General features: G+C 54.3%; 1 protein-coding gene across 3 annotated transcripts in view; it reads right to left on the bottom strand.

Annotated features, from left to right (window-relative positions):
• Nucleotides 1–322: 322 nt before the first annotated feature.
• The window catches only part of PRDM15 (PR/SET domain 15), a 59100-nt gene continuing 41911 nt past the window's right edge, over nt 323–17511 (bottom strand). For all 3 annotated transcript variants that reach the window (XM_061167540.1, XM_061167538.1, XM_061167539.1), the window contains 11 exons: nt 17044–17175; nt 16270–16404; nt 15373–15536; nt 14486–14565; nt 14046–14165; nt 12308–12439; nt 10868–10951; nt 10350–10525; nt 6275–6355; nt 4562–4771; nt 323–2989 (listed from right to left, as the gene is read on the bottom strand). In XM_061167540.1, the coding sequence (XP_061023523.1) occupies nt 2513–2989; nt 4562–4771; nt 6275–6355; nt 10350–10525; nt 10868–10951; nt 12308–12439; nt 14046–14165; nt 14486–14565; nt 15373–15536; nt 16270–16404; nt 17044–17175 (1791 nt within the window). In that variant the 3' untranslated portion in view covers nt 323–2512. The remainder of the gene's footprint in view (nt 2990–4561; nt 4772–6274; nt 6356–10349; nt 10526–10867; nt 10952–12307; nt 12440–14045; nt 14166–14485; nt 14566–15372; nt 15537–16269; nt 16405–17043; nt 17176–17511) is intronic.

Genomic DNA, 17511 nt, shown 5'->3' with positions numbered 1-17511 from the left:
GGTGGCATGGAATCACACAACTTCACAGGCCTAGATCAAGCATCTTCTGTTTACTGATTTAGCGTAACTCAGAGGGATTCACAGAACTCAGAGGCCACAGTGGTTTCATCCCATTTCCTCCTACAGTTGTATACCTGGGATCAATTAAAACACTCAAGCCTTTCTACCAGGAGACAGGGATAAATGTGCACAACAGTCTAGAGCTGATGACTCTTAGGGCTGGGTAGGTTTTTTTTTTTTTTTGCTCCCCTATTTTACGACAGCACAAATCTATTTTGCCTCAGACAGTGATCCTATTAGAACAAATATTTCTACAGAAAACTCAGGAGTAAATCTGATTTTTATTTCGAGTTTTCGCTTATTATAACAAGAAGTATTATTACACATCTGTGTATTTAAATAAACAGTGGTAAGTACACTGGGGCCACACAACCTAAATTAGGTTCTTTAAAAACATATGATGCATTCTTATCCTAGGCACAAAAACAACTTTTCTTAAAAAAATAAAATTGTGATTTAAAAGGCCTTTATTTCATAGGGAAGAGGAATAAAAGATAAATGCTAGCAGGTGTTCCATCACATCTGGGTTTTTTCCCTTGGTCATTTGTCCTTTATCTTCTGCAAATGCAAAAAGAAATGGTCAGCGATGTTTAAAAAAATACCTTAGGGGCCTTGGCGCACTTGATGACTCCACAGACACCTGGACCACTTACATTTGGAGAACAGAGACAATGCTTAGAAAATATATCACCCCTAGCCCAAGTTCATTTGATGAAACTATTATGTATAAAGCATTAATTATATACATAAATAACATAAAAATAATTATCATAAATTAAAAGTCAAATAATTGCCCACGACAAATTCAATGGAGAGGTGCAAGCTGGGAGTTAGGGAAGAGCTGGGGGTGGAGGGTGAATTCTGCAGTCCCCTTTCACATGCTGCATGGGTGATGAACTTGGTTCACGAAGGCCTGTATTGCACACATCAAAACCTAGCTCTCTCTCCCCTCAACATCTTGTGACTTAGAACTACATGAAGTGCTGAGAACGCTGCCTTTTGCGTGACAGATCACCCGCAGCCTCACTGGCAGCATCAGGTGAGTCTGTCTCATTTATTTACTCTTTACTGAAGAAGGTCTCCCAACTAACACAGGATCACAAAGAGTGATCGAGACAAAGCAAAGGAATCGTTATCTTTTCATTCTGGACAGGGCAAAGGCATCACTCAAGCTTCTTTTTTTTTTCAATTTTTTTTTTTTCACTCAAGCTTCTTCACCTGCCTCTTTGTCCCCCTGGCTGGGCAGCCAGAGGACTGGCTGCTGGCCGCCACCTCAGTGGCCCTGAGCCTCACCCACCCCCCTGAGATGGGTGCACACGTGTGACACAGCTGATGTCACTCAGCACATTCATTCATTCATTCATTCGGGGCGCTGATACTTCTACTGCTCAGCTAATGACTTTTTCTGCTTTCATACTACTTGGCAGGACATAGCACTACCTCCATATTTCAGAAAAAACCTACCCCTTTCCCCATAAGGAGCAAAGTCCATTCAACATTTTTATAGAAAACTGGTCTTGAAACACATCAACCTTTGGAATTAAGAGTTTAAACAGAAAAAAGACATGAATTTCTTCCCTGTTCTCCAGTTCAGGGGACTCTAGCCGAGTCTCAGCCACAATAAATACGTTTGGATGGCAGAGTCCTGAGACGGCTCCAGGGAGCCTCCAGAAGGGCCAGCGGGAGGCCCTCTTGATGCACGTTAACAGCGACCCCTGCGTTGGGGCAGCTACGTAAGCTGGACAGAGGCCTACAGTGCAAACGACATTGCGTGTCAAAGGAAAACAGAGAAGAACGTGGTCTCCGCAGTTTCGAACACGCGAGATATGCTCGAGATAAAGTTTAAAAAAAGAACCATACTGAAAATCCATTCACGAACCCTATTACTAAGACGCCTTGCTGAGTGACCTCACATGACCACTTGCCTGTGACCAACAGGAAGGCCAGAGGAGGGGCGTCCGCCCACAGGGCAGCTTCCCACCTGGTTTCAGCCAACGACTTTGATTCAACTGGAATTTCAAAGAAGATAAATGTGACTTGAACCTCTATCTGTTCAAAGTCCAGGAGCCGGGAGAAAACTCTTTTCCTGCCCAGCACATTGCTACATTTTAACACAGCAGCTGAGCCCTAAAGAGAAAAGGAAACAAACCACTTCCCTTTGCCAAACCTCCAGTCCCTCCTGCTCTGGGAGGCAAGCCTAGGAGCCTGTCTCACCTGGCAGAATGCGGGGGGCTGCTCCCAGGGACAACTGGCCTGCCCAGGGTCACTTCTGAGTTCAGCTGACAGACTGCCATGGTTCTGGGGGCATCTGGAGATAATTCTGCAAAAGCTAAGTCAACCTTACTTACATTGCAATATGTGTTTGTTTTTCTCTGTTTGGTATCCAGCCAACAAATCTTAAATGGAAACAAACCCCCATCTGTGGTTCTCTCCCTGGTCTCTGCAAGCTGCCTCAGTAGCTGTACATCTGTGGCTGCTGCTCAGCCGGCACCGGGGGCTGGGTGGCCTGTGGGGCGGGGGCTGGAGGCGGCGGGGGTGGCCCGTCCGTCTGGGGCACCGCCCGCCAGGTGAGTGGGTGCTGCTCACCCAGCTGGCTCCCCAGGGGCGTGATGGAGTTGACCAGGGTGGTCAGGTTGATGAAGTGGGCCACGGATTGCGGGTTCGAGGCTTCCGGCTGCGGGTGGATCTGGAGGTCATTCTGGCGGTTGTGCAGCATGGCGGAGCCGCTGACGGTGTCAAAGGTCACGGTCAGGATGGAGTTGTCCAGCTGGAGCTGGCGTTCCGGAGTGGTCAGGTGCCCGACGGCCACCGGCTGGAGGTTGGTAAACTGGGTCCCGGCCGTGGTGGTGATGGGGGTCACGGTGATGTTGGTCAGGCCGACGGAGCTGGACGGGGTGGTCACATTGGGGTCACCCAGAGTCACCACCACCTGGAAGAGTCACGCACGACACGAGACCATTAGTTTCTGAAGAATTGAGAACAAGAGCAGCTTCCTGTGCTGTGCTTTGTAGAGGATCCCCGTGACACGGGGATCAATCACCTCACGCTTGGCCCAAAGGCAGGAGGTCAAACACCTGCTGGTGAAAGATTAAACCACGCTAGTTTTTCCTGGAAAAAGAATTCCAGGGAAAAAGAGAAACAAGATACAGATGTAATCATTGAGACCATTAGTTGGAACTGAGCAATAAATGATTTCAGTGTCAAGAAAAAAACAGAACAGTAATGAAATGAGCTAAAGTGAAGAGGAACTCAAGAACCTCTTGATAAGGGTGAAAGAGGACAGTGAAAAAGCTGGCTTAAAACTCAGCATTCAAAATACTAAGATCATGGCATCTGGTCCCATCCCTTCATGGCAAATAGATGGGGAAAAAGTGGAAGCAGTGACAGATTTTATTTTCCTGGGCTCCAAAATCACTGCAGATGGTGACTGCAGCCGTGAAATTAAAAGATGTTTGCTCCTTGGAAGTAAAGCCATGACAAACCTAGACAGCATGTTAAAAAGCAGAGACATCACTTTGCCGACAAAGGTCCATCTAGTCAAAGCTATGGTTTTTCCAGTAGTCATGTATGGATGTGAGAGTTGGATGATAAAGAAGGCTAAGTGCTAAAGAACTGATGCTTTTGAATTGCCGTGTTGGAGAAGACTCTTGAGAGTCCCTTAGACTGCAAGATCAAACCAGTCAATCCTAAAGGAAATCAACCCTAACTAGTCACTGAAGGACTGATGCTAAAGCCAAAGCTTCAATATTTTGGCCATCTGATGTGAAGAGCTGACTCACTGGAAAAGACCCTGATGCTGGGAAAGATTGAGGGCAGGTGGAGAAGGGGAAGACAGAGAATGAGATGGTTAGATGGCATCACTGACTCAATGAACATGAGTTTGAGCAAACTCTGGGAGATGGTGAACAGGGAAGTCTGTCGTGCTGCCATCCATGAAGTCGCAAAGAGTCAGACATGACTCAACAACTGAACAACAACAATCACGAGAACAACAGAGAGAATATTCTTTGTTGTCTCTTAATACAAAGCTCAGAAGGACAACAAACCCGTGTGCGGTGCCAAGAGCTAATAAAAAAGACAGCACCGCTCTCCCCACACGAAAAGGGACAAAAGGCCAGAGAAACAGAAACACTGGCAACCAGGATGACCAGGGCCACTCAAGAGAGGTGCGGCATCCAACACATGCTGACAGAGAGCTGGGGGCCTTGAAACCCAAACAGGGACGGGTCGGCAAAGGGGAAGTTCTGGCTAAAAGCAGCAGCTGGACACACGCCCCCCGCCCCCCCCCCCCGAGAACCTCCCCAAACTGGTCCCAGCCAGTTCCCAACCCCAGGGGTACGACTGCTTTTCACCATGATGGCGGTGACCTCTGAGTCTGCACTGGGAAACGCTCACGGGGAAACAGGGCACAGGCTGACGGCGGTCAGGGTCCAAGACCCCGTGGGGAGAAGGGTCACAAGCCGGCCTCCCACACCCGGGCCCGACTCTGCACAAGCGTCACCTGCTGGATGCTCTGCACGGCCGAGTCCGTCTCATCCCCGACAGCCCCCGAGAACGTGCCCTCCTTCTCTGAGAACTCGCTGAAGGCGGCGTCCTCCGGCGCCGTGGCCCCCGCCTCCTCCTCCGGCTTCTGCTTCCTCTTGGGAGCTCTCCTGGTGGCTTTCACGTGCTTCCCTTCGGCCAGCTCCTCCTGCTCCAGACTCAGCTCAGGCTGCGTGAGCAGAAGGTGAGACATGACAGGTCAGCACGTCGTGCCCCTGAGGCGGCCTGGCACCACCCCCAGACACCGGGTGACCAGGCCCATCTGCTAATGTGCACGTCTAAGGATGGCAGCAAGTTCCCGCCGGTCTCCGCGGCTTTTCTTTAAAGTGAGGGAAGTTGGATACAAGTCATACTTTGTACTGAAATAGAATTATCTCTGAAAACAGAGGTTGTGAGCCCCTGTTTCAGCCCTGTTGAGCTCTGCCTGAGGCTGCAAAGGCTTTCACGTCGGGCTCTCTGCCCCAGGCTGACACAGGTTCACTGTGGACATAATCTTGGGTCAAGGATGAGTCTGACTGCAAGAAACGTGTGGTCATGGTTCTTAGGGACAGCAAATAAGGGCCCAGCGGTAATGGTGACCCCAGATGGGTGCCTGGCATACTTCTTTCCCTCCTGCTGACCCACAGCTGGCCCAGCCCAGGATCACAGAGGCCGCTGGGCAGTAGTGGCCCGCAAGGCTCTCTGCCCCAATCACCCACCACCCCTCCTGTCCTTGGTGCCATACCCATGAGGTGTGGTCCCACCCAGTGGCAGACAGACCCCAAGGAGGTCTGCCAGGACATGGCCACGAGGGGCTGCCCATGTCAGGGGTGGACGTGGTCCTGGGCCTCTGGGGCCTGGCTGTCCAATGCAACCCAGCCACTGAGCACTGTGCTCAAAGCTCTGCTACAAAACAAGAGAGGGGTGAGGGCGATTTTAAAGTAACTGAGCATGAAATGTTCCCTTCAAAATAAGAGAAAACCTTTGTATAAAGGTTCTGACTACAGATTCCTTTTGAAAGTAAGCTCATCTAATACATTTAAGGTTATTTTGCTTGTAACAGTCTAATCACACTAAGCTCTTCTGGATGACACTTGTGACGGTTAACTAAAGCGTCATCTTTGCGAGGTTGGGGCGCCCAGTCGTGTGGTCAAAACACCAGTCCAGATGCTGTCCTGAAGATGTTTTCCAGATGTGATTAACACTGAAGCCAGTAGGTGTGGAGTAAAACAGCACCTTCTGAAATGCGGGTGGGCCTGGACCAATCAGGTGAAGGCCTTGAGAGCCGACAAAGTTCCCAGAGGACGAAGGAATTCTGCCTCCAGCATCAGCTCCTCCTGGGTGTCCAGCCTCCGGCCCTCCTGGCAGATTCTGGACCTGCCAGACCCACAACTGAGTGAGCCAACTCCTTAAAATAAATCTAATTCTCTCTTCACATGCATGCACTTGTGTGCACACACACTTTACTGTTTTCTCTGGGGAACTCTAACAATCTATCCTCTAAAGACACACATCTGTTTTCAGAAAACTGAAATTCTAGAAATGTTCACAGAAACTAGAAGGCTCCTGGGGTGACGACCAATGAACAAAACAGGGAAATGAGTGTGACACGCGGGGGTTTCCCCCAGGGCTGCTCCTGATATCCACTGGGCTCCTCCGGTGAGACGCCCCACCCTGCGTGCTCTGCGCTCACCTGGACGATGCCGATGGAGGAGGCGTCGATGGTGGTGGTCTCCGGGAGGTGGTCCAGGTCATCAATCCTCACGGCCAGGACCTAGGAGTGGGCGCAGGGCCGTGAGCCCAGGACACGGTGCCTGAAGGCCAGCCCAGGGCAGGTGGGGCCAGACACACAGCCGCCGGGCCATCTCCCTCAAGGCCCTGTGTGCCCACCGGCTCTGCTTGGCACTCAGAAGCCTGGGATCCAGAATCCTGCCTGGCTCTCCTTCCCTCCTCCCAGGTCCCCTTCTCCTTAAGTGTCCACTGTGTTCCCACACATGGGGGTGTCACCTCGCCTATCCGTGTGTCATCGCACTGTCCACTGCCCCCAGGTGGAGACCCTGCTTCCCCTCCTGTCCACGATGTCCGCTAAGTGCGTCCTCCCTCAATCTCAGTATCTCTCACTAAGAGCAGGGCAGGATAAGACAGTACAGCAAACCTGTCCTACAATGAGTTACCAAGAGTGAGACGTGTATGCGTAACACACCTTACCTTCCTACCTGCGCCCCCACCCGCAGCCCCCGTGAGCCACACCAGCCTGTCCTCAGGAGGCTGACCCTCGCACCGGGACACACGCTCGAGGTTGACCCGGCTCCTCCCTCATCCTGAACCTGGTCCACATACCACTGACGCTGGCTACACAGGTGCCTCTGGTCACCTAATGAACAAGTCACAGGTGGTGCAGAGAGCACGCAGGACACCTGGGGAGGGAGGCTGTGATGGGGGGTCGCTAAGAGACAGAGGTGGCTGTGGATAAACGAAACGCAACTAGGGAAAGCACAGAAGTCTGTCCAAACAGCTCTGCAGTCAAATGGCTTTGCAAGCATCTTTCCATTTTTGTTCCAAAATAAAGAACAAAACTATAGGCTATATATCATGGGCGTGGCTTATTTAAGAAAGACGACAGACCACTGCATTTCTGGGCTTAGGATCCAAGACCAGGACAGCACATCCTCTGAGAGGATGGTCAGCGAGGCGGTCATGTGTGCTTCAACAGAAACGCTGATGTGGTGGCGATAACCCAAGTGTGACTGAGGCTGCAAAGCTGAGTCAGAGCAGCAGGAGGCTCCTGATGGTTCTCTCCCACCACACCACCTCCACTGTCACCACGACCACCTCCGCCCCCATCACCACCCCATCACTGCCACCACCACCTTCATCATCACCACCGACATCATCAGCGTCCTAGTCACACCACCCGGAAGCCACAGAGAACCACCACAGAAGCACTTGTTGACTTTACTCTCGTTAGGAGATTAGACCACACGTGAAAAGTACTTTTAGTGCTTGAATTTTCCTCAATGTGACATTCATTCAAAGCAGAGGGAAAGACCATAAGTGGAAGTCACAAAATAGCATCAATTCAGAAAGATCCTGAATATGTGAGAGCAGTTTATGCTTAACACCCTAACATACACCCTAAGGTGTTCACTTAGGTTGGCCAGCCTTCACCAGACCCCCACGCCTGAGTCTGTGCCCCGCAGACCTGCACAGCCTGGCCGAGGGCGGTGCCCCCACCGCAACAGAGCCTCCCCTGCCTCACTCCTGTAGTCTGGGGACGTTTCCTCCATTCCCTCTGCTCGCCTCTGTGTGACATGTCTGCATCCTTCTTCTCCTTCCATCTACCACCCTAGATCGTCCGGTCTAAGAGGACGGGGCACACCCGGTCCAGCCGGTCACCAGCGCTCATCCCTGCAGGCACTAAACTATTTGTCTGAACACAGAGAAGGAAACCACAGAGAAACATCAAAGGATCCAAGGAAAGCAGCCCAGGGGAAAGAGGCTGAAAGTGCCCGAGACAGAAGGGACTGAGCACAGAGCCCGGACAGAGGAGCCTGAGCCTGCTGGGGGCCCCTCCAGAGCACTCTGCAGCCCAGCGAAGTGGGTTTGAGAGGAAGACGGGCCAAGAGGTGGCTGCGCAGATGGACCGATGAGGCAAGTGATTGTTAACCAGAGGAAAACGTCTGCTGAGCTGCTCCGTGTCTGCAAGGCCCCTGCACCCAGCAGCACGCATCACACAGGCCATGGGCAAAACCCGCCGTGCACAGAGCTACAGACACCCACATGCCGAGAAGTCGTTCGCTCCCACCCACCACATGCCCCCGGGGGAGCCCGCAGTGCCTGCCCTGGGCCCCAAGACCCAGGTGGCCCCACTGACACTGGGCAGCCGGATGGATGCTGACACGTCCGGCTCCTGCTCCCGACTTTGATTCTCTAGGTGGAGACGCTAGCAGGCCACTAGGTGAAAGAGGCTGGAGTGAGGGGAGCAAAGCTGGTGGAACCCCAGCTCCTCGTGCTAAGTGGAAAGAGCCTGGGGTCCACGGGCCAGGGACCTGCGCAGGCTGTGGAGGACATAGCGAGGTGATAGGAGAAGAAGACGCACTTCTCAGCCAAATGAAGCAGAAGGTGCTTTTATAATTGCAAAAGTAACCCATGTTCATCAGAGGCAATTATTTGAAATAGAGAAAAACATAAAGATAAGAGATAACCAAAACTTCAGTGCCAGACCACAGTGCAATGCTTTCACCCTTTCTTGTTTCACCACCTTGTTTGTTACCCAGGTGAGTATCCTGTAAATACACAATGTGAATGACACGCTGTGGGGACACCTGTATTCTCTGCAAGGTGTCACTGCTTTCTTACGATGAGCATTCACAATGTTACTCAGAACTGTCTGCAAACACGTTACAGTCACGCGCATCACTGAACTACCAGTAACATAGTGGCATTCCTCTTACTGGACACTCAAGGGTCCAAACAGGCATTTATTAAAACACTGGGGAGATGGTCACATTACCCTCAGGAGGACATGCAATGGTGCATGTCCTGGAATTGGGTGCAATTCCAGTCATTTTGAATCCCAGAACCTCCCCTAATTCAATGGAGGAAGGATGGCACCTTCTTCTGTTAAAGGCTTTCTCATGTGTCTCAACCACATGTGTTTTCCTTTTGTGAATCTCCTCTCCTCAGACACAGTGGGTTCTCTGTTATTCTCGTGGAAGGCGTGCTATCTTTACTATTAACAGCCAGAATCTGTTAATGATACTGACACATTTTTCAGTTTTCCCTTTGTGTGTTCTCTTGACCCCCAGAAATTCTAAATGTTATGTTGCTTAAGTCAAATTGTTTGTTCAAAATTTTCACTGCTTTTGTGCTTATAAAGCGTCTAGTTTTGTTTTCAGTTTACTGCTTTTTCAAACCCAATGACTTACTCAATGCCCTGGACCTGCCTTTAGAACCAGGTTCTGGGTGTCAGGGTCTACCTACCTTCCTCGATACACTTTCTCCGTCTCAGTCCTGAGGGCCACTTTCTGAGCAGCCCCCAACACCACGCGGAGCCTCTGGTTCTGCACATTTTTTAGCTACTCTAAAGGGAGGAATGGGGGAGAGGGAGGGTGGCACCCCTGTCCTGCTGTAATTCCAGGGAGAGTGCAAGTGATTACTTCAGCAAAAAACCCATTTGGGGCTCTTGTATTCACTCATTCATTCGGTGCCTCCTACCCGCAGGCAGAGGGCAGCGTCGGACCCAGGCCCTGCCTCCGGGAATCCCAGGGGTGGGGACCCGGCGCGGTGGGGTCTCGGAGCGGAGCGGGGGAAGCCAGCGGCCCGCACCGGGCAGGGGCGCGGCAGAGGGCGGCCCCCACGGGGCAGGGGCGCGGCAGAGGGCGGCCCCCACGGGGCAGGGGCGCGGCAGAGGGCGGCCCCCACGGGGCAGGGGCGCGGCAGAGGGCGGCCCCCACGGGGCAGGGGCGCGGCAGAGGGCGGCCCCCACGGGGCAGGGGCGCGGCAGAGGGCGGCCCCCACGGGGCAGGGGCGCGGCAGAGGGCGGGCCCCACGGGGCAGGGGCGCGGCAGAGGGCGGGCCCCACGGGGCAGGGGCGCGGCAGAGGGCGGGCCCCACGGGGCAGGGGCGCGGCAGAGGGCGGGCCCCACGGGGCAGGGGCGCGGCAGAGGGCGGCCCCGCGGGGCAGGGGCGCGGCAGAGGGCGGGCCCCACGGGGCAGGGGCGCGGCAGGGGCGCGGCAGAGGGCGGGCCCACCCCGCGCATGCTCACCTCGGGGTGCTTGCGCCGCATGTGCCTGCTCATGGAGGCCCTGGTGGACACCTTGGTCCCGCACAACTGGCAGCTCTGCGCCTCCACCTTGTCGTGGGTGAGCTGCACGTGCTTCTGCAGCATGTATTCGGTGACGTACTTCTTGTCGCACACGGAGCACGTCCACTGCTTGCCCACTGCCCGCGCGCATGGGGAGGGAGAGACGGGCGGGGGTGGTGAGGGGGCAGCCTCTAGGTCGCGGACCCAGTCAGCCACCGCCCAAGGCCAGGCCTCGGAAAGACCCTCCTCCCACCCAGGAATGCTTCAATCAGCGTCTGACAACGCGAGCATGAATATTTGAAGGTTTTGTGGCTGAATTTTAGGGGGCAAAGGCCACCATTAAGGCACAATAGTGCCAGATATTCTGAAAAAGTCCACACAGAGCCTCGCAGCCAAGCTCTCCACACCCCGCACACCCAGACGGCCCCAGCAGAGACCACAGAGGCTGTTTGGCCGGTCCCCAGGCGCCCCCCACATACCCGTGTGGATGAGCTTGTGCGTCTCCATCGTGTTTCTCTCACTGAATGTTTTTCCGCACAGTTCGCACATGAAATCTTTAATCCCTGCAGGAAAAGGCACATTTAATTTCACAATTCATGAGCGTTTTAACTGTACACAGCACCAGTCTTGTCCATGATACGTTTCTGTATTTGTAAAGACTGTGGGGGCTGGTAAGTTACCCGGAGAAGACAGTATGCCTTCATTCCCCTACTCAACCGGCAGACTGGCTTGAAAACCATCCTACTGCAGGTGTCTTGAGTGTTCAGATCAGTGAGCCGATCTGGGGTGGTCACCCTGCCTGCCTGCCTGCAACCTGGTAATACAGAAGCATCAAGCCATCAGACTGTCGCACTCCCCGAGCTGACAAGAAGGTATGCCCTCTGCCTCTTAAATAAACATTTGCCCTAAATGTCAAGCAAGGCAAGTGGCTTTCAAGGTCTGCTAATCTCGGTCCTGTATTTGCTAGGTCCCTGGTACTCGGAACCCCACGTTCACGTGGCTCCTGGAAGTGAGAGGGACAGAGGCCACTGCACCCCAGTAGGTGGAGAGTTGTGAGACCCCCAAGGAGGCGCAGGACCCAGTCCCAGGAGATGAGTGCTTCCCACAAAACGGGAAGCAAGAAACGGACAGACTTCCCCAGGAAAAGGAGAACAGCATGCTTTTGTGAAAGCCCAGTGCCCTGGGGGCTGGCACTCCAGGGGGACCCAAAGCGGACCTGAGGAGTGCCCTGGCCGGCCCGGGGGGCAGCGAGAGAGATGGGCACACAGGTAAGCTGGGCCAGGCAGTAGCAAGACTCAAATCCATTTTAGAGAGGATATGAATCACCCAGATGCTCCTGCTAGAAACTTCACACACAGCTCCATCACTCAGGGAGGACCATTTCTCATTCTGCTGTAGATCTGATTCCGTCTTATACACATGTTTACCCATAGACAACCGTTTATAAGAAATGAGCTCACAAAAAAAAAAAAAATGAGCTCACAAACTTCGATGCAAGTTAACATGCATATCTCATCACTTGAAGGATGCACTGTCCTTTAAGGTGGACACACCACAATTCAGCCTCTGCCCTGATAGACGCTTAACATGGTCCAGTTTCCTGTCCAGATGACATGATGATCAAGGTACACACACGACAGGTCTTTGTCTGGTGGTTTCTCCTGGCTGAGTGGGAGGGAAGGGCACTGAAGGCATTGAGGGCGGTAACCAGGACCTGGTGTGTTTGGGGGGACACAGGGGGCTTGTTGCAGGGATGGGGGAGCTTCTGGGAAACCGGCTAGTTACCCAGCTTCCCAAAGCTCGACCAGAGAGCCTGGGGCCTGCTGGCAGCTAAAGACCCTGCGGAGCAGCAGCGGCTCTGCTCGAGCGGTTTCTCACCAGCAGGCTGGTCCCTGTACACCAGAGCACCGCGGACTCACCCGTGTGCCGCTTGTAGTGCTTGAGCATGTTGACCTTCTGCGCGAACTTGCGGTGGCACTCCCTGCATTCGTACTCCTTGATGCCCTTGTGCAGCTTCATGTGGTGGCGCAGCGCGTGCTTGGTCTTCATGCCTGCGGGGCAGAGCGGGTTAGCCACACCCCCTGCCCCGCCCCCACCCTGCTCAACCCCGCCCCCAGGGCCCATGCCCCGCCCCCACACCCCGCTCAACCCTGCCCCCAGGGCCCATGCCCCGCCCCCACCCCTGCTCAACCCCGCCCCCAGGGCCCATGCCCCGCCCCCACACCCTGCTCAACCCCACTCCACCCCGACACCCTGCTCAACCCCGCCCTCAGGGCCCATGCCACGCCACGCCCCGTCCCACACACCACCCTCCCCACCATAGCCATGCCCAGCCCGAGGAAATTTATGCAGTACAAGACGGGAGAACCAACCCCAGTACCTGCCCAGGCACCCCTCCCCATCCGGCCAGGCCCAGTGAGCAGCACTCAGGGTTCAGGTGTGGCTGTCCCTGCCCACCTGGGGGCAGGTCCCACCACACCTGTCCCCTCCAGCCCTCCCCAGCTCCTCTCTGCAGCTCCAGCCCGGTGGGGATGGGGCTGGAAGAGCTGGGCAGAGATGGGGATGGGGCTCCACCCACTATGATCAGGGCTAAGACACGGGTAGAAACTTCTAGAAATGTCTGTGTGCAACATTTACATGCTGCTTTCGATGCACGAAACTGAGGTCTGAGGCGGGAAAAACTATTTTGCATAACCATTCCGGTTATTTAAAAATAAATTTTTTTTTGGTTAGGTGCTTGTGTTACTTTTTCAATAGAACAATCTACACTGCTGCACACAGTTACTCTAGAGAACAGACAAGAAACTGTCGCCTCTGGGGAGGGGGACTGGGGCCACCCGGGGTGAGGAACTTCTCACTTTCTGCCCTTCTCTGCTTAACTCTTTTAGTCTTCTACATGTAATTTTATTTTACGAGGCTAAAATAGGGGTTGATCCAGTGAGTAGAATTGTGGGACATTTGTGTTTGCTTTATACTTTCCTGTTTAATTTTAAAAATCAAGGAAAAACAAAAACTTCATGAAATAATAAATTTTTAAAAGATGCTAATGGCATCAAGACAAACTTTTAAATCAAGACAAACTTGATTTGTCCTGTATCTGAAGGAGGGTGGCCCTGCCGCTCTTCCAGCACACACAGCACTGGCAGCTGCTTGAAACCACCGAAGATCCAGAGCTCCAAGCCTTCCTCAGTTTTGGTTTAAAACAGAAACGGGTTAAAATTTTACCGTGGACTGGGATTACCTCTTTCTGATTATACTTGGTGATATGAGCTATTTTACTAGCAGGTTCATTTAACTAATTTCACCTGATTAAAATAAAGGTCACCATCATCACCAGCCACAGAAAGTCAGTCTGAATACACAGCTGGTCCTTGTAAGTAGCTGAGGGTTCTGCACCTCCACTGAGGCCACATGGTGATTCTGAGGGTATTCTATACATCACACAGTCATGCTGCACTATCTCCCTGCTCTTAAAACAGCTTAATCTATACCTTGGTTTTATGCCCCGCCTTTGGACTGATTTGTCTTTTTGACCCGCAGTTAAATTCTCCGCGTCTTATCTTTCTTGAGTAGATGACTCAGGTCTGGGCGACCCCCAAACTCCCACTTGGCCTGCTGCCCCTTCTGGATGATGGCCAGGCCCCCACCTGCCCTCACCTTTCCCACACTCCGCGCACAGGTATTCCCGGATGTTGTCATGGACACGCATGTGCTCCTTCAGCATGTCCTTCCTGGCAAAGGACTTCCCACACTGCTCACAGGCATGGCTTTTCACACCTACAAGCAAACAGGGCAGGCTGTCACCGCAGGGAATCCTGACCCAAGGTCACTGCGTGAGGGCAGCACCAGAAAGAAGCACATCCCACACCCCCCCAACCCCACCCACCCCTTGCAGCTGGAGCCCTGGCCCCTGAGCCCTCCTTCCTCAGCCTCTGTGAGGACCCAGAGGGGGACTGGGCAAGGAGGGGCTGAGCTGGGAGGAGCAGCAAGTATGGATGGAGAAGGACCAGCCGGGAGACGAGGATGACCCCCCCAGGGCAAGAAGCACGCAGAGGGGCCTGGCCCGCTCGGCACCGCGTCCTCCCAGGCCCGGCTACCTGTGTGGATCAGTTTGTGCCTCTCCAGGTTCCCGATGCTGTTGAAGATCCGCCCGCAGATTTCACAGGGATGGATGTACCTGAAAGCAGACACAGGCTCAGGACGGCACACAGCCTTGGCAGACCGGCACACAAAGTACACTTGCATAAGCGCCTTTGTCAGCAGGTGGGGTAGAAAAAAAAAAGGTGCTATGGGGGTGACAAGGGGCCTGAGACTTTAGCCTCCATCTGAGCTGAGTTGTCCCCCTTGAAGTTCACATGCTGGCATCCTGACTCTCTGCACCTCAGAACATGGCTGAGCCTGTAGATGGGGGTCTCTGCAGAGGTCCTCAAATTAAAGATGAGGTCACTGGACGAGCCCTAACCCAGTAACTGGGGTTCTTTCAAACAGGGACACAGAGACATGCGCAGAAGGAAAGCCACAAGGACACACACTGATGCCAAGGAGAGAAGTGGGACTGACGCTCTCCCATGGCCACAGGGGGACTCAGAGCTCCAGCCTCAGCATCGACATAACACATCACTGTTGTACAGGCCGCCAGGTCGAGGCCCCAATGGAGGACTCGGCTCTAAACAAGGCTGTAGCCTGATTCACCCGGACACGCAGTATTGATTACTGGCTGCAGCCAGATGGGGGAGCTGATGTTCACAAAACCTAATTACTCTGGGGAAAAGGGTCTCTGGTCCTATGTAGGCAGGTCTGCAATGCCGCCCACTACTGTGGGTTCCAGAGACTGTGTGACCTGATGATGAAGCAAGGAGCAAGGCCAGCGCATCCCCCAGGCCGGCCCAGGGCTCTCCGAGCAGACAGTTTGCTCTGCGCTCACCACCCCTCTGTGGGAAATCAGCCCTCCCTCTGCACCACCCTAGAGTCCCGGGATCCTCACTTCTGCACGTTGGGGTCGGGCAGGTTCTCGCGGTGGATGACCATGTGGGCGTGGTAGGTGGCCTTCAGGGCGAAGCGCCGGTGGCAGATGCTGCAGCCGTAGCCCTTCTCCTTGTGCACCTCCATGATGTGCTTCAGGTACTCCTTCCCGCGGCCGAAGGTGAGCTGCGGACGCACACGCTGTTTACCTGCGCACGCAGCCCATCCCCATGGCTAACAAGGTGCAGCCTCCACGCAGGTGCCCTGGGCACAGGGGGAGAACCAGCCTCCACGCAGAAGAGCGGAACTCCAAGGGGCAGGGCCAGTGCCCGGCAAAACCGCGAAGCAGGGGGGGCCATAAGAGGTGGACCCCAGGTCCTCCCGTAACTCTCACAGCAGGTCCCGTCCCCCACCCGCCACAAGGCAGCTTCTAGAACTCCTCTCCTCTACACTCAACCGACCCCATCTCTCCCCCATGCCCAAAGGTCCTGACAAGTGCAGGGCCAGGTGCGGGTGCCCAGCACACAGGTACCGGTGCCCCAGAAGAACACAGGGACCTACTTCGTGAAGCCACAGGGTCTACCAGTTGTTGAATATGGAAAGCTCCCCCTCCCCCCCCCTCCCCCCCCCCTCCCCCCAGCCTCTAAGCAACGCCCTCTGCTGTGTGGGAGGGCACAGCCAAGGAGAGAAGCCCCAGCGCACAGGTCCACGCTGGTCAGATACACAGGCATGTGTGGACCAGACTGGTTCTGAGACGGTGGTCCCTGTGATGGTGATAAGACCCACAACCATCATCCCTGAGAAGCAACGAGCCCTGGGGCGCCCTCCAGGATGTCTGGGAGGGCCCCCACCCATGCCTGAGCCTCTGGGGGCCAGCACCCCTGCTAGCCCATGCACTCTGCAGCCGTGGTCCAGTTACCTGACACCTTTTGCAGCTGTACTTGTGAGGCTCTGAGTCTGCGCTCTCGTCTGAATGGTCATCGTTTTCTTCTGACGAGATCCCAATCTTGCCAATAAACTCCTCTCTCTGGTGGTCATCCATCAGCGCAATGTCCTGGAAGACAATCACCATGTTCTGCTTCTAACCTGTTCGGCAGAAGCTTTAACCGGTGACCTGTACACTAGGTGCGGAAACTGTGTCCTCGGGTCACCCGGAACACCCCGCCCCGACGATGGTGCCATCAGGTCCTGCTTGAGTTCAGACGACTGCACGCCAGGGCTGGAGCTCCCAGGAACAGTCCCTGAGCCGGGCGGCGCCTGGAGGGCGTGTTCTCCATCCTCACTTGGGCACCCACCACTCTTTCATTTTTCCTGGATCGGCACTTCTACCCCCAGAGCGACCCCGAATCCTCACTACCCTGCACACTGGCAAGCTCTCATCTCACGTTCCTCAAAGGTAGGGAGGGAAGCAAAAGCCCCTGACCTGACCCCTGGTCTTCTCCCAGGAGGTACCTGGCGCGCAGAGTTTTTAACGTGAACCCTTCACGTGGGCGTGAAACATAGCAAATACTCAAGAGAGCTCACCTGGAGAGCAGCAACAAGATCCCCCAGACCCCGAGGGCCGCCCCGCCTCCCCTTGCGCCCCACCCCCCCCGCGCCCCGCCTCCCCGCCCCCGCGCCCCCCGCGCGCCCCGCCTCCCCGCGCGCCCCGCCTCCCCGCGCGCCCTGCAGCTGCACCAGGCGCAGGACTCACCTTGAAGTGGACGTGGATGTGGTCCCTGAGCACGTCCACACGGAAGAACTTGCGCCCGCAGATCTCACAGGTGTACTTCTTGTCGCCGTGGGTCAGCAGGTGCTTGTTCATGTTGCTCCTGCAGGAGAACACCTGAGGGCAGGAGAGTGGGGGCGGAGATGCCTATTACCACGCACCTGTTACCACGCATGTAGGACCTCACTGAGGGAACATAATCGGGCACAAAAAGGCAGTAGTTTCCTCCCAAAATATAAGTTGCAACAGATCCTCAGTGTTCGAGAGAAATAATCGCATGGTGCTGCAATCATGATCGTTTAACCGTTTAAACTGGTGCTTACATTATAATACAGAACTAACCATTCTCTAGTCTTCACCATAAACTACTCTGCTCACAATTTTACTCAAATATTTCACTGGAATGGGGCCTACCAAAAAGAGTAAGTCACACAAACAGCTGCAGTTTTCTCA

The sequence above is a fragment of the Dama dama genome, chromosome 19, assembly GCF_033118175.1.
Source record: "Dama dama isolate Ldn47 chromosome 19, ASM3311817v1, whole genome shotgun sequence".
Classification (NCBI taxonomy): domain Eukaryota; kingdom Metazoa; phylum Chordata; class Mammalia; order Artiodactyla; family Cervidae; genus Dama; species Dama dama.
Note: the sequence above shows the minus strand (reverse complement) of the source record. Positions and strands in the feature narration are given on the sequence as shown.